The 27,940-nt window shown below is 41.0% G+C and overlaps 1 protein-coding gene across 2 annotated transcripts; it reads left to right on the top strand.

The window, feature by feature from the left end:
- CDADC1 (cytidine and dCMP deaminase domain containing 1) lies at positions 1 to 27,940 on the top strand. 2 transcript variants are annotated; one of them, XM_045013998.1, is made up of 9 exons: positions 1 to 374; positions 7,968 to 8,062; positions 11,242 to 11,419; positions 12,431 to 13,009; positions 17,105 to 17,154; positions 18,738 to 18,904; positions 19,439 to 19,628; positions 21,649 to 21,700; positions 23,970 to 27,940. In XM_045013998.1, exons 1-9 carry the CDS (start codon positions 287 to 289, stop codon positions 24,041 to 24,043), a joined length of 1,473 nt encoding a protein of 490 aa, XP_044869933.1. In that variant the 5' UTR covers positions 1 to 286; the 3' UTR covers positions 24,044 to 27,940. The 2 variants fall into 2 exon arrangements, with proteins under 2 accessions (XP_044869933.1, XP_044869942.1); XM_045014007.1 differs by lacking the exon at positions 1 to 374 and adding an exon at positions 6,509 to 6,652.

Consider the following 27,940-nt stretch of genomic DNA (forward strand, 5'->3'; position numbering starts at 1 on the left):
TTCCCACAGCGGCCCGCTCCGCTCCCTCAAGCCCCGCCCCACACTGAGCCAACCAACGGACGCTCATCGGAGTGACTTCACCTCCCCCTCCCAAGCGCCTGAACCAGCCGACCACGCCCCTTCGCCGTTAAGGCAGTAGCTTCATGATGACGTAAAGATGCTGACGCAGAGCTCGCGCCGCGCTAGCTCGTTGACGGGGGTTTGTTGCCACAGCAGTTATGTGGGGCGGAGCTGAGTTGCCGGAGCCGCTCGAGCCGCTAACGGGCGGGTGAGGCCAGCGAGACCGATGCAAAGTGCGGAGGGTCCAGGCGATGGACAGGTGGCGGCCGGGCGGAGAGTCTGCACCGCGGGCACCCAGACCGACAGCGTGTCAGGTGAGCGCCCCTCCCCCAGGGATCGCCCCTCCCCCACCCCGACAGCGCCTCAGGTGAGCGCCCCTCCCCCACCCCCAGACCGACAGCATGTCAGGTGAGCGCCCCTCCCCCTGAGATCGCCCCTCCACCCCCCACCCCGACAGCGTGTCAGGTGAGCGCCCCTGCACCTAGGATCGCCCCTCCCCCCCCGACCGAGAACGTGCCTGGTGAGCGCCCTTCAATGCCCTTTCTACTGGGACCGCCCCACCCCTAGTCCCGGACCGACAGCATGTCAGGTGAGAGCTTCTCTGTTCTGTATCCCCAGAGGACAGCCCGCCCCGATATCCAGGTTGACAGATAAGAGGGATCTTTCCATGCCTCCAGGACTGAGCCTGGCAGCATATCCAGCAAGAGTCCCCTTCTATCCCAGTTGTCTCCCCTCCCCAAACTGGAACCTACTCCCCAGCTCCTTGGTGTCCTCCATCACTAGAAGTTGATCAACTAGGGTTGTGTGTCATTCTAACAGATGTGCTGTAGTCAGTGGTGAAAGTAAAGCGGTACGGTCTGATATGGCGTACTGGTAAAAAGTGGCTGCCGGTACCGGCCCCTGCCCCTGCCACCTTACTTTAATGTTGCTGCCACTTTTGCGCCCCCCTGTCGTTGGCACTTCAGAGTCCCTAGCGGCAGCGCTTTATCCTCCCTGCCACTTCCCCCCCCCCCGGCTGCCAGTGTGGGGGACAAAAGGAGCAGCTGCCCCAGGGCCAGCAATTTAAAAGGACCCAGGGCTCCGGCTGCTGCTGCAATAGTGGCAGCAACATCTGGAGCCCTGGGCCCTTCAAATCGCCGCTGGAGCCCTGGGTGGCATGGGCCAGGCAGCCTGGAAGGGCTGGCTAGGGGATGCTGACCCCCAGCCCTTCTGGGGGGCAGAGCCGGCCCCGCCCCTTCTGGGGCCCCCGTACTGGTAAGTTTTCAATTTTACTTTCACCCCTGGCTGTAGTTCAAACAGCAGTTTTAGGCTTGGTAGAGAAATCATTGGGTGAGGTTCTTGGCTTGTGTTAAGCAGGTCACTCTAGTGGTCCTTAAAATCTATGACTACAGTGGAGGAGGCTCCCCCAGCTGGGACATGGACAGCATGTTAACTGAATCCCATTTTCAAAAAGCTTACCATTCAGTAAGTAAATACATAGAAGAGAGAAGAATATCCTGGAAAACAAGATCTGTGGATGACTGTGTTCTCTCTTTCCCTCCACTCCCTTATCTCTTCGCCATCTTTTCTAATTATAATCTCATTTCAGTTTACACTATGATAAAATCTTTTCTAGGTAACTGGTCCTAATTTGCTATTGCAAGAGCTTTAAGTGTAGGAGTATATATTCTCACGTATGTTAGCGGATCTTCCTTTGTAGTTCTTTTTTTACATGATAAATACACTTTAAAATTATTTTATGATTAGAAATGTCGCTTAGCCATCTATTATCTTTTGAGACACTCATTAGGGAGTTTGTAAGCCTATTTCTGCGTGGTGACTTTTCCTCTGGCAGGATGGCTCAGAGATTTTTCCCATCATTCTTCTTGAAGTTTTCCTAGCATTACTAACAATGGGTGTTTCCCACTAAATTTTATTTATATGGTTTCCTGCTAAGCCAGTACTACTTACTTGAGTTTGGAATCTAGTTTTATTTTTTTCCTTGTATTGTATGTCTTAACTGGGTTTTATGACCTGTGTACTTAATTATGAAGTGTTCCTTTTCTTAAAAGTAACACTGTTGGAATTATTATTAATACAGGATATTACCATGACACCAATTCAATCATAAATTCCTTTATTAAATCCAAAGACCAAATGATACCTGAACACTTACTCTAGCCATGTCCAATAATCTAAATATGCCTTTATATGCCTACAGGCATGATCCACCTATAACAGGGCCCAAATAGAGGTTTTGCAAAATAATCTTGCAAGAGTATTATGAAATTCTAACTGAAACTAATTTTGATTGGCTTCAAATTTTCCCTTACAGTGTTTGTGACCCAAATGTAGCAGGGGGAATAAGGTGTATGTGCAGACTGTCCATGAATACCACACTTACGCTGCCTGAGCACCATGGGAGATAAAGATGGTGCTGCTAAAGCTCTGCTTAAGAAGAGAACTAGTCTCCCTTCTGCTTGAATTCCTCCCAGAAACCCAGTCCTTATGATGGGTACAGGTGGGAAGAAAACTTTCTGTCCAGCCTTGGTTCTCTTTCTGCTAGTGTAAACCCTGGGAATTGAATAACAAGCATTTGTTTTCCCTGCTGTTGAGTGATACCAAAATGAAGGATAGTGTTACTTCCTGGATGACATTTTATGTGACTCAAAGCTTGGCTCCTATCATTCCTAAGACTAATATTCTAGCCAGGAATTGCCCTTTGACACTGCTTTTGCTGAGTCTTGTAGTGGGGATGAGATCAGCATCCTCAGGATTATTTGGGAGGATGATGGTGCTTTGATACACCTGCAAAGTTTTCTTTCAATAAATATACATTGGCAGCAGTTACAAAAAAAAAGTGGTTTGATTTTTTCAAAAGTTCTGAACTCTTGCAAAAAAGGAAGAAGGAGGATCTGGGGAACTACAGGCTAGTCAGCCTCACCTCAGTCCCTGGAAAAATCATGCAGCAGGTCCTCAAGAAATCAATTTTGAAGCACTTCGAGGAGAGGAAAGTGAACAGGAACAGTCAGCATGGATTCACCAAGGGCAAGTCATGCCTGACTAATCTAATTGCCTTCTATGATGAGATAACTGGCTCTGTGGATGCGGAGAAAGCAGTGGACATATTATTCCTTGATTTTAGCAAAGTTTTTGATACCGTCTCCCACAGTATTATTGCCAGCAAGTTAAAGAAGTCTGAGCTGGATGAACAGATTATAAAATGGATAGAAAGCTGGCTAGATCATCAGGCTCAGTGGGTAGTGATCAATGACTCCATGTCTAGTTGGCAGCCGGTATCAAGCGGAGTGCCCCAAGGGTCAGACTTGGGGCTGGTTTTGTTCAATATCTTCATTAATGATTTGGAGGATGGCGTGGACTGCACCCTCAGCAAGTTTCCAGATGACTCTAAACTGGGAGGAGTGGTAGATACGTTGGAGGGTAGGGATAGGATACAGAGGGACCTAGACAAATTAGAGGATTGGGCCAAAAGAAATCTGATGAGGTTCAACAAGAACAAGTGCAGAGTCCTGCACTTAGGATGGAAGAATCCCGTGCACTGCTACAGACTAGGGACCGAGTGGCTAGGCAGCAGTTCTGCAGAAAAGGACCTAGGGGTTACAGTGAACAAGAAGCTGGATATGAGTCAAGAGTGTGCCCTTGTTGCCAAGAAGACTAACAGCATTTTGGGCTGTATAAGTAGGAGCATTGCCAGCAGATTGAGGGACGTGATCATTCCCCTCTATTTGGCATTGGTGAGGCCTCATCTGGAGTAGTGTGTCCAGTTTTGGACCCCACGCTACAACAAAGATGTGGAAAAATTGGAAAGAGTCCAGTGGAAGGCAACAACAATGATTGGGGGCTGGAGCACATGACTTATGAGGAGAGGCTGAGGGAACTGGGATTGTTTGGTTTGCAGAAGAGAAGAATGAGGGGGGATTTGATAGCTGCTTTCAACTACCTGAAAGGGGGTTCCAAAGAGGATGGATCTAGACTGTTCTCAGTGGTACCAGATGACAGAACAAGGCGTAATGGTCTCAAGTTGCAGTGGGGGAGGTTTAGGTTGGATATTAGGAAAAACTTTTTCACTAGAAGGGGGTGAAGCTCTGGAATGGGTTACCTAAGGTGGTGATGGAATCTCCTTCCATAAAGGTTTTTAAGGTCAGGCTTGACAAAGCCCTGGCTGGGATGATTTAGTTGGAGATTGGTCCTGCTTTGAGCAGGGGGTTGGACTAGATGACCTCCTGAGGTCCCTTGCAACCTTGATATTCTATGATTCTAACTGACATTAACTTAGGTGGGTTGCAGGTGTTCAGCACCTCTGAAAATCAGGTCACACTATATTTGTTAAGGTCCATCTTAACAGATATTTGGAATTGCCTTTCAAACATGTAATACAAGCTATCCATTGTGCTACACAGTTTTGTTTACCATCTATAAGGAATATATATGATCTGGCCACAGGAGGGCTCTGAAATTCATAAATGCAATAGAAATATAGATTAATGGGATAAACTCTACAAGCCAAAATTACATGAAGAGTAGACCTATTGTACTGTTTTATTTTTCTTTAGAAAATGTGAGAACAGGAATTTCCTCACACTTGTTATATATTTCATAACAATTGGGGTCCCTCAGGGATCATTTCTGGGTCCAGTTCTGTTCAATATCTTCATTAATGATTTAGACAATGGCATAGAGAGTATGCTTATAAAGTTTGCGTATGATGCCAAGCTGGGAGAGGTTACAAATACTTTGGAGGATAGGATTAAAATCCAAAATGATCTGGAGAAACAGTCTGAAGTAAATAGGATAAAATTCAATAAGGACCAATGCAAAGTACTCCATTTAGGAAGGAACAATCAGTTGCACACATACAAAGTGGGAAATGACTACCTAGGATGAAGTACTGCAGAAAGGGATCTGGAGGTCATAGTGGATCACAGGCTAAATATGAGTCAACAATGTAACACTGTTGCAAAAAAAGTGAACATCATTCTGGAATGTATTAGCAGGAGTGTTGTAAGCAAGACATGAGAAGTAATTATTCTGCTCTACTCTCCGCTGATGAGGCCTCAACTGGAGTATTGTATCCAGTTCTGGGCACCACATTTCAGGAAAGATTTGGACAAATTGGAGAGAGTCCAGAGAAGAGCAACAAAAATGATTAAAGGTCTAGAAAACATGACCTGTGAGGGAAGATTGAAAAAATGGGGTTTGTTTAGTCTGGAAAAGAGAAGACTGAGAGGGGACATGATAACAGGTTTCAAGTACATAAAAGGTTATCACGAGGAGGAGGGAGAAAAATTGTTCTTTTGAACCTCTGAGGATAGGCCAAGAAGCAATGGGCTTAAATTGCAGTAAGGGCAGGTTAGGTTGGACATTAGGAGAAACTTACTAACTGTCAGAGTGGTTAAGCTCTGAAATAAATTACCTAGGAAGGTTGTGGAATCTCTGTCATTGGGGATTTTTAAGAGCAGGCTAGACAAACACCTGTCAGCAATGGTCTAGATTATATAGTCCTGCCATGAGTGCAGGGACTAGACTAGATGACCTCTCGAGGTCCCTTCCAGTCCTATGATTCTATGATTGTTGCTGTAACGTGCACATATTACTTATGTTTGCATTTATTCTAATTAGCTGTGATGCAATTTGTGATTCTTCTGTGGAGAGAACTCTAAAAATAAACTGTTGTTTAAAAGGTCAGTTACATTGGGTTGTATGCAAACACATTTCTTTACCTACTTGTCTCTCTATCTGGATTCACATAACAGCACCCATCGCTACAGTATCCAAATGCCCACATTCCTCTTCTCCTCCCTCCCAACCCCCCCCAAGATAATCAACATAAAAATAGGTCACTGGTCTAATTGTTCTTCCTACTTTCCCTGAGACAGTTAGGGCTGTTTTAAAAATAAATAAATACAAATTCCCTTTTCTATCCCTTCTTGCTTTCATTTTTTTCACCTTCCTTCCTGTAGGTGTTAAAAAGGATGGGAGAAAGGATTGAGCCTTGTGGGACTTCACAGGTGACTGCTCTGAAGCGTAGAGGAGCATTTACTCATCACAGCTCTCCAAGCATCCCTAAAGGAGGGAATGGAAGCATATCAGAGCTATTGTTTCTGAGGCAAAATAGTAGTATTCTGTGCCAACTGTGTAAATGCTATAGACCAGGGGTAGGCAACCTATGGCACATGTGACGAAGGCGGCACGCGAGCTGATTTTCAGTGGCACTCACACTGCCCAGGTCCTGGCCACCGGTCTGGGGCGCTCTGCATTTTAATTTAATTTTAAATGAAGCATCTTAAACATTAAAAACCTTATTTACTTTACATACAACAATAGTTTAATTATAGATTATAGACTTCTAGAAAGAGACCTTCTAAAAACATTACAATGCATTACCGGCACGCGAAACCTTCAATTAGAGTGTATAAATGAAGACTCAGCACGCCACTTCTGAAATGTTGCCGACCCCTGCTATAGACAGTCCCAAGACATCCTCCTATCTCTGTATAGGGGGAGGTCATCCATCAGCACTACCAGAACTGTGTGTTCCAAGACCAGGTCTGGATGTTGAATAGAAGGAGTCCCAGATATTGGTGGTGGATAGGTATGTTTGGGGGTGACTCTTTCCTAATTTCATGGTTATCTTAATCAGAAATTGAATATTCCACACCAGGCTGTAGTTTGTAAGATCTGCTAGACCCAAAAATGGTTTCTTGAGAATTGACCAAACTGTGTGGTACATTTTACTAGTTTCATTGGTAGTGGTGATGACGATAACAGTCTGTTACCCAAGAGCACCTAGCAACTTCGCTATCTTTCACCACTTGTTAAAGGCATGTGTCTGACTCACAGGAGGTGACTTGGATTTCTTTCAGCACATTAAATGTGCATTTCTCCGTAAATGTGCCAAATTCAGTGGGACCCAATGTATGGCTGCTGCTTTCCCCCCACAAGTGGGATGACTTCTGTAAAAAGTATGTTACCAGTTCCTCACATTATACACAGCTGGGTAGACAAAGCAATTTGTGTTCCAGAAAAGTTCTGTGTAGTGGGATTTACCACAGCAATAGTAGAAGCAAAAGATCCACTAGGCTCTACCATGGCTGGTGTAGAATTTCTAGGAAATCTTTGTAGTTTATTTGCATCTGATCATATTTTCTGCCAAAATTTGTTTCATTTCCTTCTTGCTTCATTTGATGAAAATAGCAGAAAAGCATGGTGATCTGTGGGGCTGGTGTTGGGGAGAGATGAATGTAGGCACTAATATTACTAGTGGCCATTGTGTGGTTATAATGCCTCACTAGCTCTTCCATTGCTTGGTCTACAGGACTAGGGAAAGTTTTCATGGTAGATGCTTAGAGTAATGTTTAGGTCATTAAAAGTGTGAAGGAATTCTTTATTTTAAAAACAAAAGTCACAATTTTTGCTTGTTCTTTGCTTTTCAGTTTTGGTAATAAAATTAGGGGAAATCACTGACTTTGTTTTCACTTTCAAGATCATACTGTTGCAGTGTTTGAATTTTAAATTCTGCATATTTATTTTACTGTTTTTACTTATATATTAATGGAACAGTTTCTTTGTATTTATTACACTTTATATAAATACACACTTGTATTTGAATTACATGTGTGTAAATTTAGAAAAATTATATATTGAGTATATGCTAGTGTAAAACAACTTACTACATTTTCTGTAGAGGAAACATCAATGTTAGTCATTTGGCTTTATAAATGCTTGTTTTTACAAAATTTAATTTGGGGGCCAAATTTAAGCTACACTACCGTCCAGTGTGTATTAAGCAAGGTATTCCATCTTTTTCTACCTACACTATAGAACACCAGTTATGAGTCTTAGTCATTAAAGCAATACATGATTTTTATCAGTTAATATTTATCTTTCATCTTTTTTTCTGATGACAGGTCAAACACCAAGGCTTTCCAAAGTAAATCTTTTCACTTTGTTCAGTCTCTGGATGGAACTATTTCCCCCAGTTGAACAGCAAAAGAAATCGCAGGTAAAATATATTGCTTGCAGTTTAGTTGTCCTTCCTGAACAAGATGCTAACACTTTGTCTGTGAATATACTTAACCAGACTATTGTGTGTTATCATTTACACATATAATAAATACTTTCCAGGTACTTTTTAAAAGTACAGAAATTGTATTGAGTGTATTTCTGACCATTTTTTCTTCTGTAATAAATGGCAGGAGGAATAAAAGCAGAACCTGAGAGCAAAAATTTAAGAATGCTATCTATTCACCATCTAAACTTAAATGTAGTTACATACTTTTGTTTATATCCAAACCTTGTTCAAACAATAAGATTATTGTAAATGCTCTTCTGTCTAAGGTACTATAAATGGTATAGCAGAAAAGAATTGAGATGTCCTATATACTACAATAGATAAGTAATTCCAGTCAGCAACATTAACTTTGGTCGTATGATCTCAAAAGAGGCTTGGTATTTGCTGACAGATATTAAATTAGAAAAATGGGAATGCAGTTATAAATGTGACAGAATGGTGGCCTAGATTTAAAAAATTGGGCTGAAATGCTAAAGAATCTTTTGAGACTGGTGGTCCCCTGTATTTTTCAGCACATGTTCCGATGTGTTGCTATGTGATGATTTCTTGAACTGTCTATACCTTACTCAGATGGTAACAGGGTGTATGCTGATGTAATGTTATGGAAAACATTATGGTTTTGTTTTGGAGTCTACATCCATGGATTTTCCTGTAGTCCACCAAGCTGGCCAATGGTTCACTCAACTGGGGCTTAAAAACATGGATCCTATCGACAGAGCAGACTCTTCTTTAAAACACAAACCTTCTTGTATAGTTATAGGAAACTGTCATTTAAAAACCAAACTCTTGAGTGAATAGTAGGTGCATGGAGCCATTTGAAATGTCCATTGCACCTTTTTAAGGCTAGAATATCTGGGTGTTAGTGAAAAGGGTATTCATCTGTGTCAACTGGTCTCCTGGATAACTGAAAGACAGTGCTGCTTCAAATTTGAGGTGTTTTTTGTAAGCACCTTGATACAGGGTTCTCTCTAAGTGATCCCTTTGGGATCAAGGACTTTGTTACTCTTCTTTAAAAATAATTAACTTTTTATACATTGCATACCTATATACCACCTGATGGAGTCAAGATAAATCTTAATGTACTCCTCTAGTCTAGTGCCAATACTTTCACACAAGTGTAAATGCTGTTTCTTCATTTAAGCTGCTTGAAGGGGAAACGGCAATACAGCTCATGTATAAACTAGAACAAGAAAAGGAGGGTAAAATAAAAATTGGTAATAATTAGAAATCTGACCCAAGCCTCAAAGTTAGGTTCCAAATTTAACTAACTTGCTGTTCTAGGGTATTCAAACCCACTCTTCTGATTCTGCCTGTGATGGAGATATGGGCTCCTTCTGAAGTTTGAACCCAAAGTCAAACTTAGACAAAGTGACTAGGAGAGGGCAGGTGGTAGACAGCTACATGGGGCTGTACAAAAATCCCAGATACATAACTATCACTAACAATGGAATTTCTTCATAAATCTTAAGCAACTGTAGTCTTTCAGTTCTCACTCTTAGTAGCTGTAACACCATGATGGCCATTATTAGAAAAATTTCATTGGGCTAGGCTGTCTCCTATTTTTCCACAAACACAGATGATCCAGATGTAGCAAATGTTGCCTGCAATGTACAAAGGGAGGATTTGTCTTACTGATTCCCCAGGAAGCCTCTGTGGAGATTAGCCTGTGCAAATGAGGAGAGGCAGAACTAGTGTTGGAAGCTCAGATGTTCTCTAGCATAACTTAATCCTCAGTCCTGGGAGAGTGAATAAGAGTGTTGAACTCATCAGCATTCTTACATGGAGGGTTCACTGTGCAACAGAGAGGATTCAAGAATGTAGGCAATGACTAGGATTGGAGGCTGTACCCTGGCCTTTCCACACAGAACCCCTGAGCCATGGTTTTAGCTTCTGTGGCTGGAAGGGAGGGAGATAAACCTCACTCAGATGGAATCATTCAAAAGATACTGACTGGAAATTTGTGGGATGTCCCATCCTCTGTGGATTTTCAGGGGATAATCTGCCCCAGAAAAAAAGACAGTAAGATTTCATGTGTTTTGACTGGAAGTTTGTTACGGGATCTGTTAGATGAGTAGAATGACTAAAAAAGATTAGCATGTACTTCCAAGACCTATAATGAGCAGCACTGCCTAAAGGAAATGTAACCAAGGCTACGTCTATACTACTTGCCCGGGTCGGCAGGTAGCGTTCGACTTCTCGGATTTCGATATATCGCGTCTCATCTAGACACGATATATCGAACTCCGAACGCGCTCCCGTCGACTCCGGAACACCACCGCAAACGGCGGTGGCGGAGACGACGGGGGAGCCGCGGACTTCGATCCCGCGGCGTCTGGACGGGTGAGTAGTTAGAACTAAGGTAGTTCGAGTTCAGCTACGCTATTCGCCTAGCTGAACTTGCGTACCTTAGTTCGACGACCCCCCCCCCAGTGTAGACCAGGCCTAAGAGATGTATCTGTCGATTAATCTTTGAGAGACCAGGTGGGTGAGGTACTATCTTTTATTGGACCAGCTTCTGTTGGTGAAAGAGACAAGCTTTCAAGCTACACAGTGTAATACAAGATGGAACAGATTGTTTAGCATAAGTAGTCCTCCTTGTATTTCATAGACAATCATAGAATATCAGGGTTGGAAGGGACCTCAGGAGATCATCTAGTCCAACCCCCTGCTCAAAGCAGGACAAATCCCCAGGGTTTTTTTTTTGTTTTGTTGATTTTTTTTTTTTAACCCCAGTTCCCTAAGTGGCCCCCTCAAGGATTGAATTCACAACCCTGGGTTTAGCAGGCCAATGCTCAAACCACTGAGCTATCTTCCCCCCCCCCTGTGACACTCTGCATACCTTTCCTAGACCTGAAGAAGAGCTATGTGCAGCTCAAAAGCCTGTCTCTTTCACCAGTGGAATTTGGTCTGATAAATCCACTTTCTCTCTCCAATATCCTGGGATCATGAAACATGTTTTGACCATCACTGCATTATCATAGCCCAAAATGCAAAGAAGTGCAATGCTGCGTGTAGTTAAGTCCATGCTTTGTGGAACACACTGAGTGAGCTATGGCATCATTATGAACTTTTAATTTGTAACAAAAATTAATAATGTACTTTTTATATAGGTAAAGAAGACTGGCCTGGTCGTAGTGAAAAATATAAAAATGGTTGGTCTACATTGCTCCAGTGCAGACTTACATGCTGGTCAAATTGCTCTGATTAAACATGGATCAAGGCTTAAAAACTGTGATCTTTATTTTTCCAGAAAACCATGTTCAACTTGTTTAAAAATGATTGTAAATGGTAAGTTACAGACTGTAGTATGGAACGGGTAAATATGTTAATTTAGATGTTTTGCTACTTATGACTGACAGTATACAGAAAACTCATACTCCCTGGGGATTGCCCCAGTTCTGTATGTAAATGTTTACCTCATTGGTTTGCATAGTAAGCCTTGATATTTTCAATAGGGAAGACCAGTATTAAATGTCTCTATTCTGCAGTTGGTGATTCAGGAAGTGGGACTCTTTCCACTGAGCCAGTAGCCACTCAGTGACTCGGGTACTGTTAGGTGGCAGTACTGTGTTCATTACTTGAACATAAAACTGAGGCCTTTGACCACAGTATTCTCATGACACTTTGCAAGGGTAGCAGTGTTAACCTGGGAGTCCTGGTTAGTTTTATCCCAGGTAGTTACATTCTGCTTGCCTACCTGTAATTTTACCAGAAGATCCAATTGCATGCTAAGTATTAACTGCAGCAAAGAGGAATGTGAGTTGGTGTGGAATTCAGATGCAGTTCTTTGAAATTCCTTTTCCATTTAAGATCAAGTGCATTTCACAGGTCACATTCTTCGTCTTTGTGTGGTGTGGACTGACTACACTGTTCTTCAGCAACCCTTGCTTTTCACCACCTAGGGCACCACTATAAGAATCTGTTTTTTTGTTATGCACTGGCAATGTGGTCAGATGGTACAAGACATAAAAGTAAGGCGTCCCTGCCCCGAGGAGCTTACACTGAAGCTAATTGTTTTCTAGATTGTATTGGAGATGGTGCATCTTGGCCTTTTGGTTGCCAGAACTGTAAAAGCATAATAGAAGCAAAACTAGCTAATCTAAGACACAATAACCCCTTGATGCTGATATTTGCCAGCACATATGATGCTCAAATGCAGTTTGAAGAACACCCACTCCTTGTTGTTAAAGGGGTCAAAATGCAATATTCTATGATAATGTTTTAAAGTTAAGGTTATGAAAAATGTTTAACACCAGTGTTTGCACACTTCCTGTTAACCATGTGTATCTTCTGTTTCAGCTGGAGTGAACAGAATTTCTTATTGGCCTGCAGATCCTGAAATAAGTTTGCAGAATGAAGCCTCCAACCCTACCAGTACTGAAGATGCAAAGCTAGATGCCAAAGCAGTAGAAAGATTGAAATCAAATAGTCGAGCTCGTGTGTGTCTCTTGCTTCAGCCTTTAGTGTGTGATATGGTGCAGTTTGTAGAGGAAACCACCTACAAGTGTGATTTCATTCAAAAAATTGCAAAAACTCTGTCTGGGTGTAACACTGACTTTTATACTGAGTGTAGACAAGAAAGAATAAAGGAGTATGAAAGTTTATTCCTAATTTCAAATGAAGAAATGCACAAGCAAATATTGATGACTATGGGTCTGGAGAACCTCTGCGAAAATCCATATTTTAGCAATCTTAGGCAAAATATGAAAGATCTTATCCTGCTTTTGGCCACAGTAGCTGCCAGTGTCCCTACCTTCAGCCATTTTGGATTTTATTGTAATGGATCGCAACAGACAAATGACATGCACTATCAAAGCTTGCCCCAAGAAATTGCAAGGCACTGTATGATACAAGCCAGGTTACTGGCGTACCGAACTGGTGAGTTTCTATGTGAATGGGAGAAAAGCCAGTCTTGTGGTGATCATGGGACTGGAAGTCAGGAGCCCTGGTTAAATTCCTGGCAGTGCCAAACACTTCCCATCTGACCTTGGGCAAGGTACTTACCTGCTCTGTGCCTCAGTTCCTACATCTGTAAAGTGGGGGTACCACTTAGAGTACCTCACAAGGGGCCTGCATTAATGTTTGTAAAGGGCTTTGAGCTCTTCAGATGGAAGGCGCTTTCACAGTGCAATTATCCTACACTGGCAAAGCCTCAGCCAGCATGTGCACCCCCTATCTGAAAGATTACAGCGTTATTTAATTTATTGGAGCCCTTGCGAGATCTTTTATATACGAACACTAGGTGTCACTTGTTGACAAAAAGGTGATCAGTTGGCATTGTGGTAAGCATGGTATACACACTTAAATAGAAAATAATAGTAAACAGAAATAGAGATGCTCTTCCATATCTGTTCATTACCCACTAGCAGAATACTAGTTAGTTTTGTGTAACAGCATTTTCCTATTCCCATTGTTTAGTAGTGATAGTCACTACACACTTGACAACTGACCATTCCACTTGCAAAGATTGTGGAGTTTTGAAGAACAGGATACTTTTTTTTTTGGTAGAGGACAGAGGCTATGAATTGACTTTGGCCTACTTTTGATACCAATGATTTCTAATCCCCTTATTCTCTAGCTAATTAAATAATGGCAGACTTGTGCAAATTGCCCAATTAGAGACTAAAATTCTTTGCACTATTATGCAGGACTCAGAAAAAATATATACTCTACATTATAACCCTTGGGAAGCTTAAAATTGGCAATACTTTCCTTGCTCATTTTTTGCTTCCTCCATGTTGGTTAGTTACTATGTTTGCTAGTGTTATTTTTTTTTATTTTTTCATTAATAAATAGTAAAGCATTTGTTTGAAAAATTAATCCAAAATTGGTTAGATTGATTTTTTCAACTACTTTAAAATAGGTCAAATATAACAAATTGTTCTATCGAAAAGGGATGTAAATATATCCCTTATATTAATATATCCTTTTCCTTGACATGCACATTTAAAGTATTGTATGTGTCAGATCCCCTAGGACATACCTGGCAATAAGAAACTTTTACATCCTGTGTTTTGTGAAGAGATCTCATCGCATTTAGAATTCTTTCTCTGACACCTATCACATCATTAGTCCCCATGATTAAGAAAATCGGTTTGACTGACTCAGATGTTTGGTTTTCTGGAGTAAAGTATGGTTTGTTTTTTGGTTTTTTTTTCCTTCCATCTTTTGTTCTATAGGACAAGGGGGAAAAATAACAGATGGCAGTAGGGTAACTTCTAGAGAGAGCCAAGTACCAAGAGATCTGCACGCTTTAGGGTTATTTCATAGTGTGTATGCATTGGTACTAGATAGCCTAAGTGTCTCCTAGGACTTAGAGAATGTTGGACAAAGGGCGCAGGAAAACTTCCTTATATTAAGTCATACCACCTTTAACCTATGGATCTTTCATCCAGCCTCCTGTTCCTTGCCATTTCTAAGTTTCCTTAGTGTGCAAGAGACCTCGGCATAAGTCTTTGGGTTTTTACATAAGATTGGCTTCAAGAAGCACAAGCTATTCATTCTTCCTGGTATCATACACCATAAGCCCCTAAACCCTCTACATCCTGCAACCTGCACAGTTGAGAGCCACAAAGCATACAGTTTATGCATTAATGTATTTGTGAAAGTCCTGGAAATGGTGTAACCATCCGAGGTCTTGATAATGTCATAATTAAAGTGTTATATTAAATAAATGACATGCAAACCACAGGAAGATCAGTGGAGAAGGACATAGATGCCCTGGCTGGCACTATATAATTTTTACAGGAAGGGTATTTCCCATACTTCCTTCTGCAGGTAAACCACTGCTCCCCAAAACCAAATGCAGCACTGACATAAACTAGTGTAACCTCCATCTAAGTTAATGGGCTCTCCACCCACGTACAGGTGGGCAAAATTTGGTTCATTATTCCAGCCTCTCTTCCAGGGAATCTGAGGCAGATTTCTGGTATTTGCATGTAATTGGACCCAGCAAGGTTTAGAAAGTTCTTTTGTCTAGTTCCTAATTATCCTTGAGGCTTTTGTGCCTCCAGAACAGCAAGAGGAATTCCTTCCAGAAATCTGTCCTTTCTTACAAGTGACTCTGGTGGCACTTCTGCAAAAGCAAAGGAATTCCATTCAATTCAGATTGGTAAATCAACTCTTCCTACACATCCCGCACCAATTTTTGAATTGATGAGTGATATGCATATAGTGGTGTGGGCTTGGAATGCTGTTCAGGTCTGGCATCTGTCTGCATGTTCCTCAATAACCATAAAATAGGGAAATATCTGAGAATGATAGGTATTAGCTAACAGGAACTCTCCATCCCTATGCCCACAGCATATGTGGCACCCATGTGGCTTGTATCCTTTCAACCTGCTCTAGAGCCATAATGAAGAATTTTCTTTAAATTACATATTTTTAAAACTCCTACTCTAGCTCTCTTGCCTCCCTCTGAAAAAAATTATTTATTTAAAGTTCCAATTCTGCCCTCAGTTACAGTTGCAACTTTAAGTCAAAAGAAGCTGCTGGGTGCTAAGCACTTTGAAAACCAGACCATTTATTTAGATGCCTAAACATAGGTTTTGTAGCCTGGCTTTATGCTTTTTTGCAAATTGTGCCCTTTGAAAGAATACTCATTTTGGAAAGTTAGGAGGCAGGGTTGGCACAGAATAGAGAGAGAAAAGGATCAAAATAGGGAGCACATGCCAGGATAAGTTGAGGCAACTCCCATAACCTGGTGATGACTCAAGCCTGGGCTGCATAGTCCTTTGGACTCAGTTTTAGACCACAATATGATGACCATCTTATAAACCAGAGAGCACCATCCAAATTATCTAAACAAACCTGATTGATTCAGGTAAGGGGGGATATAAAACTTGAGGAAGAAGGTTTACAGCCACAAATTGTTCTTCTGTTTTACCTTTATTAACTGCAGATATTTGTCTGGATAAGTGTTTATTATGTCCAACCCAGCTTGTCCTATTTAGGCCTGCAGTGACATCCTAATCCTATGTTAACTGATATTGAAATAGACCTGTAGCATTAGTTATACCATGTGGTAAAAAGGGGATAAAAGGAAGGAGAACAATTCATGCTGGCTAATATATAGGAATAACTAAGAAAAACATGTCAATAATTTGTAAGACCTGGTAAAAACATTTCTTTGGCAGGAAAGTCCCCCTTTAAGTGCTGAATTCTGCATGGCACCAAGAATGCTGGGAGATAGTTAATTGGAACAGCACTGGTTGAAGCGTTGTGTACTGAAAGCCATAATGTTCTTTACCACCATAGCACACCCCATTTTTAACCAGTTAAAATGCCTCCCGTCAGAAATACCTTGGAAGACTTTCAAATAACTTAAATGAAAGTTCTGTTCAAACTCCTGCATAGTGTGTAAGAGAGAGCCCACAAAACTCTTCTGTACTAGAGCTTGATTCTGTATGTGGCTATTAAAAAAGTTTGTCTTTTAAATAAATTTTGATTAATTCTTTTTTCTTTTTTAAGTTTCCAAGTGATCTTCTGCCATCCATTAAACTCCTTGGTGCTATGGGCTAGATTCCCAACACAAAGTCCTTTGCTTTGTGTAGGGTGGCCAAAGCCAATAATCACAAAGCACCTAGTGTTTCTAGGTAGCTATCTTCTTAGCACACTTTGCCTTAGTAGTATCTAATAACTGTCAAAAGAGACCCAATGCTTATATCTCTCCACACTAAAATCTCTCCACAATAATTACATTATTTAGTCAGCTAAGGTGTTGGGGAAAAGACACAGGCCTGAGTGAGGAGGGCTGCATTCTGTTCTTGTCTTTGTCATAGACTTGCAAACCTTTGGTAAGTGTCTTAATCTTTCTGTGCCTCATTTTCCCTATCAGCAAAGTGGAGCTAATATTTCTCAATGTGCCATGAGGCGTCATTCATTAATTGTTAGGTAATGCTGTCAGATTTCCAAATGGAAGTTTTCAACAAAAGTGCCTATTACTTATTACTTCTTATACATTCTATATTTTAGAGGATCACAAAACAGGTGTGGGAGCTGTTATTTGGGCAGAAGGAAAATCTGTGAGTATGGAAAAATTGTCACTTTGTCTCACACTGGCAGTTTGTACTTCAATTTTGCTCAGCATTGACTGTATTACTTTGTAAAAGAGAGGTGTTTATGCATTATGTTACTAAAAACTGCATTTTTTTATTCTCTGGTAACTAAATTAACTTTTGGTTGATAATTAGGCTGTCAAGATGGGTTAGTATGATTGAGTTGGTAAATGCCACAATGTTTGTGCCTAGCTTCTCATCTGTTAGACTCCATAGTAACAGAATTACGGTCATTCCAGGTGTCCTAGCTACAAAGCTTTCCCAGTACTACTAATCCAGAAACATGTGCTGTTCAACAATGTCACTATTCAGTTCTTCACCTCTAGAGAAGTCAAACGGCAACAGTTTACCTGACAAATCCTTGTTTGATGCAACTGTAGTGTTACGCCACACTGAACTTTTTGCAGCAAATGTCTGGGGAGCATACCTTCTTTGGCTCAGAGTAGGGTTTGAGGGAATGGAAAAATGCCAAAACAAGGCATATACTAATGTGCAGCATTGACTCATAAATGGTAAACCTAGACAAAATGTATTCATGTACTGAACTATACTGTGGTGATGCAACAACAAATAGCTATAGCAGTGCTGGATGTATCAGAATGACAGGTTATTTTACTTCTGTGGAAAAGGATCTTAACTAATCGTAGATATGTCTCTCTGCTGTTTCTCCTGCTTCAATTTGCTTTCTTGGTTCTAGCTGCTCTTCAGTGGAGCAGTACTTTTTGAGAACCCCATCTATTTAGTGACAAAATAAGGACTGGAGCCTCAACTTGAGTCACAGAACTTTAGCCTCCGATTTTATGCCTTGGTTCCTCATATGGCACTAGAAAGATAAACGTAGAATGTTATTACTCTCCTTTTCTTTTCATGCCCAGGCATAAACTTCCTTGTGCTAGAGCTCATTTCATAGGTCTTTTCCATCTTTGATTATTCTTACTCTATTAAAAGAGGTAGTGAGTCCTCCTGCAAGTGCAAGATTATTCCATGATGTATTTTCTAGCACTCAGTTTGGATTATTTCATTCTGGTCATCAGTTGTACCACAAACTATTCTAACTTCAGCCGCTAACTTCTTTACTATATCAACATGTTTGCCATCTGATAGATCTCCATGCAATGGCCAAATAAAGGCTTTTGCATCTCGAGCTCATCCTGTAGCTACTCTTTCCTGCTCTCACATATTGCAGTGTGGCTTAATGACTTAGTCATTCATACTTTTTGTTGCCTCTATCAGTGCTGCTTACAAGGAGAAGTAGCCAATGAGATTAACTTGCTTTATTTATTTTGTTTGTGTTATAATGTGACCATCCAGTGCCATGGATGGATATGGAGATAGATGGCACTGGATGGTCACATTATAACACAAACAAAAAAAAATATATGAACCCCCACCACTACACACACACACACAATATACTACTAGTGAAAGCCCAGCTTTAACTCATAGTTTCTACAACTCAGAATTTGAACACTGAATTAAATATAGGTATATTGGGCAGCACCCTGCAGATGTTCAAATATTAAATCAATCTTGATGGTTCACTTTTGCAGAGCTGTGATGGAACAGGAGCCATGTATTTTGTAGGCTGTGGTTATAATGCCTTTCCTGTTGGATCTGAATATGCTGATTTTCCACACATGGATGATAAACAAAAAGACAGAGAAATCAGAAAGTTCAGATACATCATACATGCTGAACAGAACGCCTTGACATTCAGGTATATGAATCTGTTATTTTAATATCAGAAAAGAAAAAGGCAGTTCAGAGATGAGCAACTGATAGATGCAGAGCATGATGTGATTATGAAAGGTTCTATGTACAATCAAACTACACATTTAAACATGATGTAAAATTTGAACATTCACAGATAAAGTAGGTTCTGTGAATTCTTCAAAACTGTGAAGGACTTGGCTTAAATTGTTCATTCTTGTGTTGTGTGATGGGTACCATTAAAACTCAACAGTCACCATCTCTGCCACCTGTCATAACCACATTATTGTCCTGAAATGACACACTGAAGAATGGTAAATACTGAGTCTTTAACGGTGCTGTGTTTGTCATTCAGATAGCAAATCCTAATCAAATGTGTCCTCTTGTTCCCATGTACTTTGGTAGGAATAACAATCCTGCTCCAAAGAGCAGATTATAATATGATTAACAGAATTTCTTTGCTCACTCACATAAGCCTAAATCACCACCATTCAGAATGGTCGAGTTTTTAATTTCAGAATATTTTTCTGACTACTTGTAGGTGTCAAGAAATAAAACCAGAAGAGAGAAGCATGATTTTTGTGACAAAATGTCCCTGTGATGAATGTGTGCCTTTAATCAAAGGTGCTGGCATCAAGCAAATCTATGTAGGAGATGTAGATGTTGGAAAGAAGAAAGCAGACATATCATACATGAAGTTTCGTGAACTTGAAGGCGTTAGCAAATTTACGGTAAATGATAGAACCTACAGAATTTTTTAAAAAAAATCTTCAAGTGTACAGGAATGTTAGGAGAGCGGTGGAGACAGGGTGTAGAAGTTCTACCATCATGTTGCCTAATCCTGCTTGGAGCAAGGTTCAAAGAGATGGGAGTAAAAATGCCTGCATTCTGTCTACACTGGTGTTTGCAACATTTCTGTGCTAGTGTGAGACCCGTGATGGGAAAAGTGCTAGTGTAGACAAGCCTTCCGATACAGTTTTTTCAATAGGAGCATTTTGCTGTTAATAGCCCATTTTTAAAAACTCTCCTGCCACTTGACCAGATTCAACAAGCTCAGACAGAATCCTCTCCTGCCTTCGGTAGCTTGGAATGTTTCCAATGTGAATGCTTCCAGGTGCTTCTGGGAGATTAAAATGAGACCTTCCTAACTATATACAGTCCTGTCTTCAACCCTCCCAACAAAATCTGGGTTTTTGGTAACAGGCTGGGAGCTGAGGAAAATATATATGACACACTCTCCCCAAGATTCTGATCTTCAGTATTTTGTTATGAGTGCAATTGTCCCCTCTGTTACCATGTGGGGAGGCCAGGGCATGTGCACACAGAGTAGATGTACAGAAGAAAGAATCATAGAATATCAGGGTTGGAAGGGACCTCAGGAGGTCATCTAGTCCAACCCCCTGCACAAAGCAGGACCAATCTCCAACTAAATCATCCCAGCCAGGGCTTTGTCAAGCCTGACCTTAAAAACCTTTACGGAAGGAGATTCCATCACCACCTTAGGTAACCCATTCCAGAGCTTCACCACCCTTCTAGTGAAAAAGTTTTTCCTAATATCCAACCTAACCCTCCCCCACTGCAACTTGAGACCATTACGCCTTGTTCTGTCATCTGGTACCACTGAGAACAGTCTAGATCCATCCTCTTTGGAACCCCCTTTCAGGTAGTTAAAACAGCTATCAAATCCCCCCTCATTCTTCTCTTCTGCAGACTAAACAATCCCAGTTCCCTCAGCCTCTCCTCATAAATCATGTGCTCCAGTCCCCAATCATTGTTGTTGCCTTCCGCTGGACTCTTTCCAATTTTTCCACATCTTTGTTGTAGTGTGGGGCCCAAAACAGGACACACTACTCCAGATGAGGCCTCACCAATGCCGAATAGAGGGGAATGATCACGTCCCTCAATCTGCTGGCAATGCTCCTACTTATACAGCCCAAAATGCTGTTAGTCTTCTTGGCAACAAGGGCACACTCTTGACTCATATCCAGCTTCTTGTCCACTGTAACCCCTAGGTCCTTTTCTGCAGAACTGCCGCCTAGCCACTCGGTCCCTAGTCTGTAGCAGTGCATGGGATTCTTCCATCCTAAGTGCAGGACTCTGCACTTGTCCTTGTTGAACCTAATCAGATTTCTTTTGGCCCAATCCTCTAATTTGTCTAGGTCCCTCTGTATCCTCCTTTGGAAGCCCATCTAAAGGGACAGTATATGGTACATACTCTGCAAAGTGAAAAGGGGCAGGCCAAAGACAGAGCTGGGAGTATCTCCATGGTATCTCCCTACAAAGTTTTCCCTTAAATAAGATTTGCTAACTCGGTATTTTTGTATGAAGTGACCTCCTCCAAACCCTCCTCTTGATACACTGGGGCGGGGTTGGAGGTATCCACTGGAAGGGCCCATTCAAGAACATAGCTCTTGGAGGAGTCACAGTGCATAGCATGGAAGGTGGATCTAGGCACCTGTTCTGAGGCACTAGGTCTTGTAGGTGTTCAAGATCATGGATGTTGGTGCAACTCTCCCATTCCGGCAGGCAATTCTGCCTCATAAGTGGAAGTTGTGGCCATACGATTTTAACAGAGCAATAGTTTTTTCCTTCAAAAGGTGACGTGTGAAAAGAAAGCAAACCTTGTTTGTAGTTTTATAGTGTCAGAGGAGCTCACTTCCTTAAAATGAAGTAATGTCCCAAACGTCCTCTTCCTCCCATTCTTTGTTTTTGTCCTCTAGAATAAATGAAACTTTTTTTTCTTTTTCACAGTGGCAACTAAGCCCATCCCACACTGATGTTCATGAGCCCACAGCCAGAGAAAGTAAGTGTTTGTAGTAACAGGTTGTAAGTAATTACATACAAGCAATAAATACAACAGATTTTGAAAAAAAACCCTGAATACTTGCAAGGTTATAGCTCACTTTTCAAATTTTCTGACAGAGATAACATGCCTATTTAAACTTTCAGCTAGATACTAGTGATGAGTATAAAACTTCTGTATTCATTTAAAAAAAACAAACCTGGTACCCCCCATGCAACATAAATATCCAGAAGTGCTTTATTCAGGTATGTAAGTTATCCATAGTATCCTAGTTTTTGCACTGATGAATCCATCCTATTGGGAGGGTTTTTGAAAAGCCTTCAAGTGACTTGGAGCACAAGTACCAGTGACTTTCAGTGAGATGTGGGCTCTGAAGTCACTTAATGCTTTCAAAACTTCAAACCACTGTCCACGTTTTATAAATAAAAAAAATACACCAATACTTTTAATCACTTTTTCTCAGACAACTCTCATTTCCATTGCATTTAATGGCAGTTGGTCCCCAGATCAGTGAATGTGAGCTGTTTCCCACTCCTTCAACCCCAAGCAAGTGTATGTGCCAAGCGAGCTGTCACTTTCCGAAGACAGAAATTAAGTCACAGTGTCATGCTAAGGCCCTTTCTGCACTAGGGGAAATGATTCACTGCAGCAAACTAGCATCAACTGTTAGCCCTTGGAATGCCTCTGAATCAGGTTTGGAAATGGTGTAAACAGAGCCAAAATATTTGAAACACACAATGCAGAAGGCATGCTAGATATCTTGTTCCAGCGGGTAACTGGGAATACCTGACTTAAAGTACTGAGTCTGCATACTATATACACAGCTAGGAGTTTCACTGATTGTTTCTGGTCTGTGAGAGGCCACAGAGCACTGACTAAACTCCAGCATGCAGTGAGGTCTGTGTGAAATTTGGGATCGATTCTCAGGGGCACTCTCTTCTTTGGTTGTTTGGTCAGGAATTCTGAGGGTATTTCATCAGATATTACATGGGTGTTCGCTAACCACTGCAGAATTCCAATAACTAAACCAGGGGTAGGCCACCTATGGCATGTGTGCCGAAGGCGGCATGCAAGATGATTTTCAGTGGCACTCACACTGCCTGGGTCCTGGGGGCTCTGCATTTTAATTTAATTTTAAATGAAGCTTATTTACTTGACATACAACAATAGTTTAGTTATATATTATAGACTTATAGAAAGAGACCTTCTAAAAAAGTTAAAAAGTATTACTGGCACGTGAAACCTTAAATTAGAGTGAATAAATGAAGACTCGGCACAGCACTTCTGAAAGGTTGCTGACCCCTGAACTAAACTATTTTCAACCCTAGCTGAGGAGAGGTGCATAAGGTCCCAGTGCTTGACAGCTGTTGTCAACAGGTCATTTTCCAAATATTAATTCCTTTAATATGGTGCCCTTGAGTTTTTAACCATCTCCATTCTGGGCCACTCAGTATACTTACCTCCAGGGCTTTGGAACGGAGCCCGGAGCTGGAGGACAGACCATTAGGTTTTTGCCCGGAGCTGGAGTGGAGCAGTTTAAAAATTTGATTGCTCCATATCCCTGCTTACCTCACAATGGCTATGCTTAAGTGGAGTAAGCTCCTCCATCTGGAGAAAGGTGCTCTCTTATCCTTGCTGAAACTGAATGTGCTATCTCTGTTTTCAGCCCAAGGTATGAGAATCCTAAAGTGCTGTGTGCACACAATGCTGTGCCTGCATAGTGTCTGTCTGTCCTAAAGTAGATTAAGTATTTTAATTAATTGATTGCAGTTTTAAACCCACTCTAATCTGTGAACAAGTATTCATAGTTGGGAATGTGGCAAAGGCATTGACCTGTTCCTTCCCTGGGAACTTGAAGTACATATGAAAGAGGAAGATCTGTGTAGGCCCTGGATCCAGACTCAGACCCATGTGTTATAGCAAATAAAAAAGGATAGACTTTGATCTAGAGCTCTTGACTCCCATCACTGTGTGCTAATGACTATACGAACAGCATGTGCTGGCATGTAACCAGCTTTCTTTCAGTGGACCAATAGCTGCGTAATTCTCAGTTGCCTGATACTTTATATAGGTATCTCTTAGGGCTTGAGTTTGCTTAATTATCCCCAGAGAGAAGGGGGTGAACTAATATCTGTTATTGGACCCACTTCACCATCTTTTCTCTCTAATATACTGAGACCAACATGGCTACAACAGCACTGATATGGTCACAATACATTTGAGTGTTTAATGTATATTTAATATTCTCTTAAAACATCTTGCGTTTTAGATGGCGTACAGAAAACACAATCACTAGATGAACAGCAGCACCAGAGCAAGAAACTCTGCCTTGGAAACCATTGAGCAACTAAGTACGAAACAAGCAAGGTCTCTGCAGATTCTCCATAGCACTTTTATAATCCAGCCTGTTTGTACTAGCAAATAAGGATGGGTTTTATTTATTGATTGCTTGAAAAGAGATTTTTTAGAATAAGTTTATTTATGATGTCTTAAATGTTTTATAGCATTTTTAATTTAGATGTTTATGAAAAGAATTTCTGGAAAAATGCTGCTTATATCATATACAAAATGAATTTGGTGGCCACCACTAAGATTGCTTTGCTGGCTGGTCATTGTTAATAAAAATTCAGATCAGAGGACTGGAAACTAGCTCATTGCTCATAGGACAGAAGAATTTTGGGGGAAAATAGCAAATGGCATCTGCGTGGCTTGCAGGAATGGATTGCCATGCTTCAGGCAATCAGAACACAGCTTTGCAGAAATGATACGGCCTGATTGTTCACGTGTTCTGCTTGTGGAAATACCACAGCATACATGGTTTGTAGACAGTAACTATAATTCTGTTGCACTAAAGTAGGTTTAATTTTGATTTTCAATCCTCTGGTATAAGGGCTATAAAGTCATTGAATGTCCTCACTAGATAAATGACTCCGAGATAAACCTTAAAGTGTTTTTCATAAATTTCTCTCTACAATAGTAGTAGGAGTTGCTATTCTGTGACAGCATTCTCTTGCATTGACTTTATTTGTTATGGATGCTTTTAAAAATGGACTTCAGTTGAATACTCCTATATGGAGATCAGTTTGTCACTGTTTAAAAACTGGAGCTAGCTGACTTCAAATGTGACACACTCTGTACCTTGTGTACAACACACAGGGATGCTTGGCTCTTAGGTCACATAGGAAGAATTTTTTAAGACATCATTAACAATATCTTAGAACAGTCATTGTCCTATAGGAAACTCACTGGCTAAATTACCAGATTTCCTTATGTCCCTTGTTAGACAGGAAGACATGAACCAGTGAGACAGAATGTTTTCTCGTAGAGACCAATACTATACTGATAATTAAAACAGGAGAATGGAAAGTGTATTAGAAACCAGACTGAACTTACAAACCCATCTCATTAATGGCTCTGAGGTGGCACTGTGTACAGTTACCAAGTGACAGGTGTTTGTACTTTGTCAAAATACAAGTGGCTTCCGCCAAAATGTAACAGCAATTCACTAACTAGTAGCTCCTCTTCCTCCTCGTTCTCCTGCAAACCCAGCAGGAGGGCAGGTTCCCAGCTGGGAATCCAAACTCGAGTCTGTCTCCCCCACGATGATGCTGATCATGACTAGACCCTGGGGGCAGCCAAGGCTTTTAGAAAAAATGTAATACTGGAAACATAAGTGCTTGTTAAGAGAGAATTTTCTCGCCCAGCAGTAGCACTACAATCTCCACTATAACTACACGCATTACACCTGATAAAAACCATGGTATGCTTTAAATAGCAGTGAAACTGCAAAGCAAAGCAAGGCATGCCAGTAATTTCAATACTGTCTGTATCTGCTCTTTTCTGTTACTCGTTTCCAGCTGCCCTGGTGAACTGTAGAATATACAGGACCTTCAGCTTTCATTTTTCCTACAGTGGCAGCCATATATAGAGTCTCAAATTCTTGGTCTTTCTAAAAAGTTAGCATGCTGGTAGACAGGGCTGACCAGACAGTAGGTTGTTTAGCAGACATCTGTCATGTAACATATCTTTTACTGAGAGGCTTTTGTGTCATTGTTACATGGTTTGGCAGAGGGTCTCAAGTCTTAATCTTCACGGTCTCAGGTTAAAGTCTCTAGGTTCTGGTTGTAGATGCACAGAGTTGCTGCCTGTGATTCCTGAGATGCAACGTGTTGCTGTGATTCCTTATGGGCTTGTGGTGCCTGCTTACTCCTAAATGCTTGGGACCTATGGTCTGGGTAGCCGGTACAGAGCCTTTACAGGAGCTTTTATTCCCTTACATGGATATGTATCCTGAGTCACAATGTAGCCCTCAGTGGAATAGCAGGAGCTGCTGTTTTCCTTCAGCCTGTTTAAATTTCTTTAAAAATATATTCTGGAAACTGTCTGATGCCAGATGATGTAAGTGTGTTTTGGGTGGAGAACATTCTGCCACTAACATCGGTGTGTTGAGTAATGTCCATGTGCTGCTGCAAGTGTTAGTGCATTTCAGGGTTAAGATGTTTACAGCTTCATTTCATCGGGCCAGACTCTTGGCAAGTGATCCTATTGAAGCCAACTTCTTTGTAAATAATGGTGGCAGAATTTAGGGCTTAATGAGAACTTTGAAACCATGCTAAAGAGCTAGTACAACAGTGACGCAGAAGGAAGTCCATGACCTGAAATAACTTGCCTGTCATTGTGCCACTAACTATGTGCACTTTCATGCACTAGGATAAAACAGAGGCCTTGCTCTTGTACCTGGATCTGCACAGATGGATCTCTGTGCCTGCGTCTAGCCCCTTTGGCTTCAGGGGGCCTGCACAGATCCAGTTGCAGCATTAGAGCTAAATGAGGACAGCAGAATGTGACCCAAACTGTTAACCCATCTTTAAAGCATACAATGCTGTACTAAAATATTCTGAGAGCAGTAGCAGGCCAGTATTCCAGTGAAAACAGATTCTCTTTTAAACCATGGGTAGTCAGTTTTAAATTAGTCTTGGGACATTCTTTCCCCTTTTGACATTTATTAAATTAATCTTAAGTATCCCTGTGTATGAAAGGGACACTGTCAAGGTTAGTACAGTAAACAAAGAAATTTGAACTACCCTTTTCCCTAATCTATTTGCAAACTTCATGAAATTCTTTACATGCATTTTTTTCTGTAGCTAACGGTCTGATGTTCCTCCAGGTTTTCTACAGACTTCACAAGTAGCTGAGGATTTATTAGTAACCCTACAATAATAAACTAGTATGTTTATCGGATGACTTATATATTTTTGTAAGTAAACAGATTTTGTGTCTACCATTGAAGCGGCTGTTATAAACTGCAAGGAACAAGGGTCTGATAGTTATCACAATAGAGGCAAAGAGAAAATGCATCAGAAGATACATTCTTTGACAGTTCTTTTAAAATACAACTTCAAAGTCTGAATCATGGTGGAGGTTTGTACTTCAGTTCTTTTAAATTTGAAACCTTTATTTTTGTAAAAATTGCTTTTAAAAAGGGGAATTATTCTGGATTATTTGTATAGATTTTGTTATGCAGAGGTTGATGGTGACATTTTATAATTGCTTTTAACACAGAGTGTGTGGGGTCTGCATTTCTACAGTGTTCTATCATATTATTGCTACAGCTCAGACTCACCTTCTGAAGCTCTCAAAGTTTTGAAGAGTCTGGTCTTGCACATGTAACTCCATTAAAGTTCTGTGCATAGGACTGGACCCTTACCTTGGCTTGTAGCTACAGTGTGTCCCCAGCTCACTGTGCCTCTCAGATCATGGCCCATTTAGATGCTGCTGTGTGCTTTATCCATTGAAAGATGCAAGGAACACTTCCATGTTTTCTACAGCATTTACTTGAGCATGTATGTGAAGAATTTTCTCTGTCATCCTATGTAAAGATATAACTTTAGCACACCTGCTCTTTAAATTTAAAAAATGTTATTTTACATTTTATATTAAAGTGTGAAATTTCTACATATGCGGGTTTTGTTTGGTCCTTTCAGCTCATGTAAGAACAAGTATATTGGAAATGTTAAATATCAGTAACTTGTCTCTGATATCAGAGGGGTAGCCGTGTTAGTCTGGATCTGTAAAAGCAGCAAAGAATCCTGTGGCACCTTATAAACTAACAGATGTTTGTTAGTCTATAAGGTGCCACAGGATTCTTTGCTGCTTGTCTCTGATGTGATGAGAATTACAGAAATGATCATTCTTGGTGTCTGTCTTATAGCAATACATGTTTTTTGGTAATAAATTACT

The sequence above is a fragment of the Mauremys mutica genome, chromosome 1 (genome assembly GCF_020497125.1).
Source record: "Mauremys mutica isolate MM-2020 ecotype Southern chromosome 1, ASM2049712v1, whole genome shotgun sequence".
NCBI lineage: Eukaryota > Metazoa > Chordata > Testudines > Geoemydidae > Mauremys > Mauremys mutica.

Coding starts and splice junctions, on each gene's coding strand:
- CDADC1 (XM_045013998.1), top strand. CDS start 287: ATGCAAAGTGCGGAGGGTCCAGGCGATGGACAGGTGGCGGCCGGGCGG. Junction 375..7,967: donor CCAGACCGACAGCGTGTCAG/GTGAGCGCCCCT, acceptor TTCTGATGACAG/GTCAAACACCAAGGCTTTCC. Junction 21,701..23,969: donor TGAGCCCACAGCCAGAGAAA/GTAAGTGTTTGT, acceptor CTTGCGTTTTAG/ATGGCGTACAGAAAACACAA.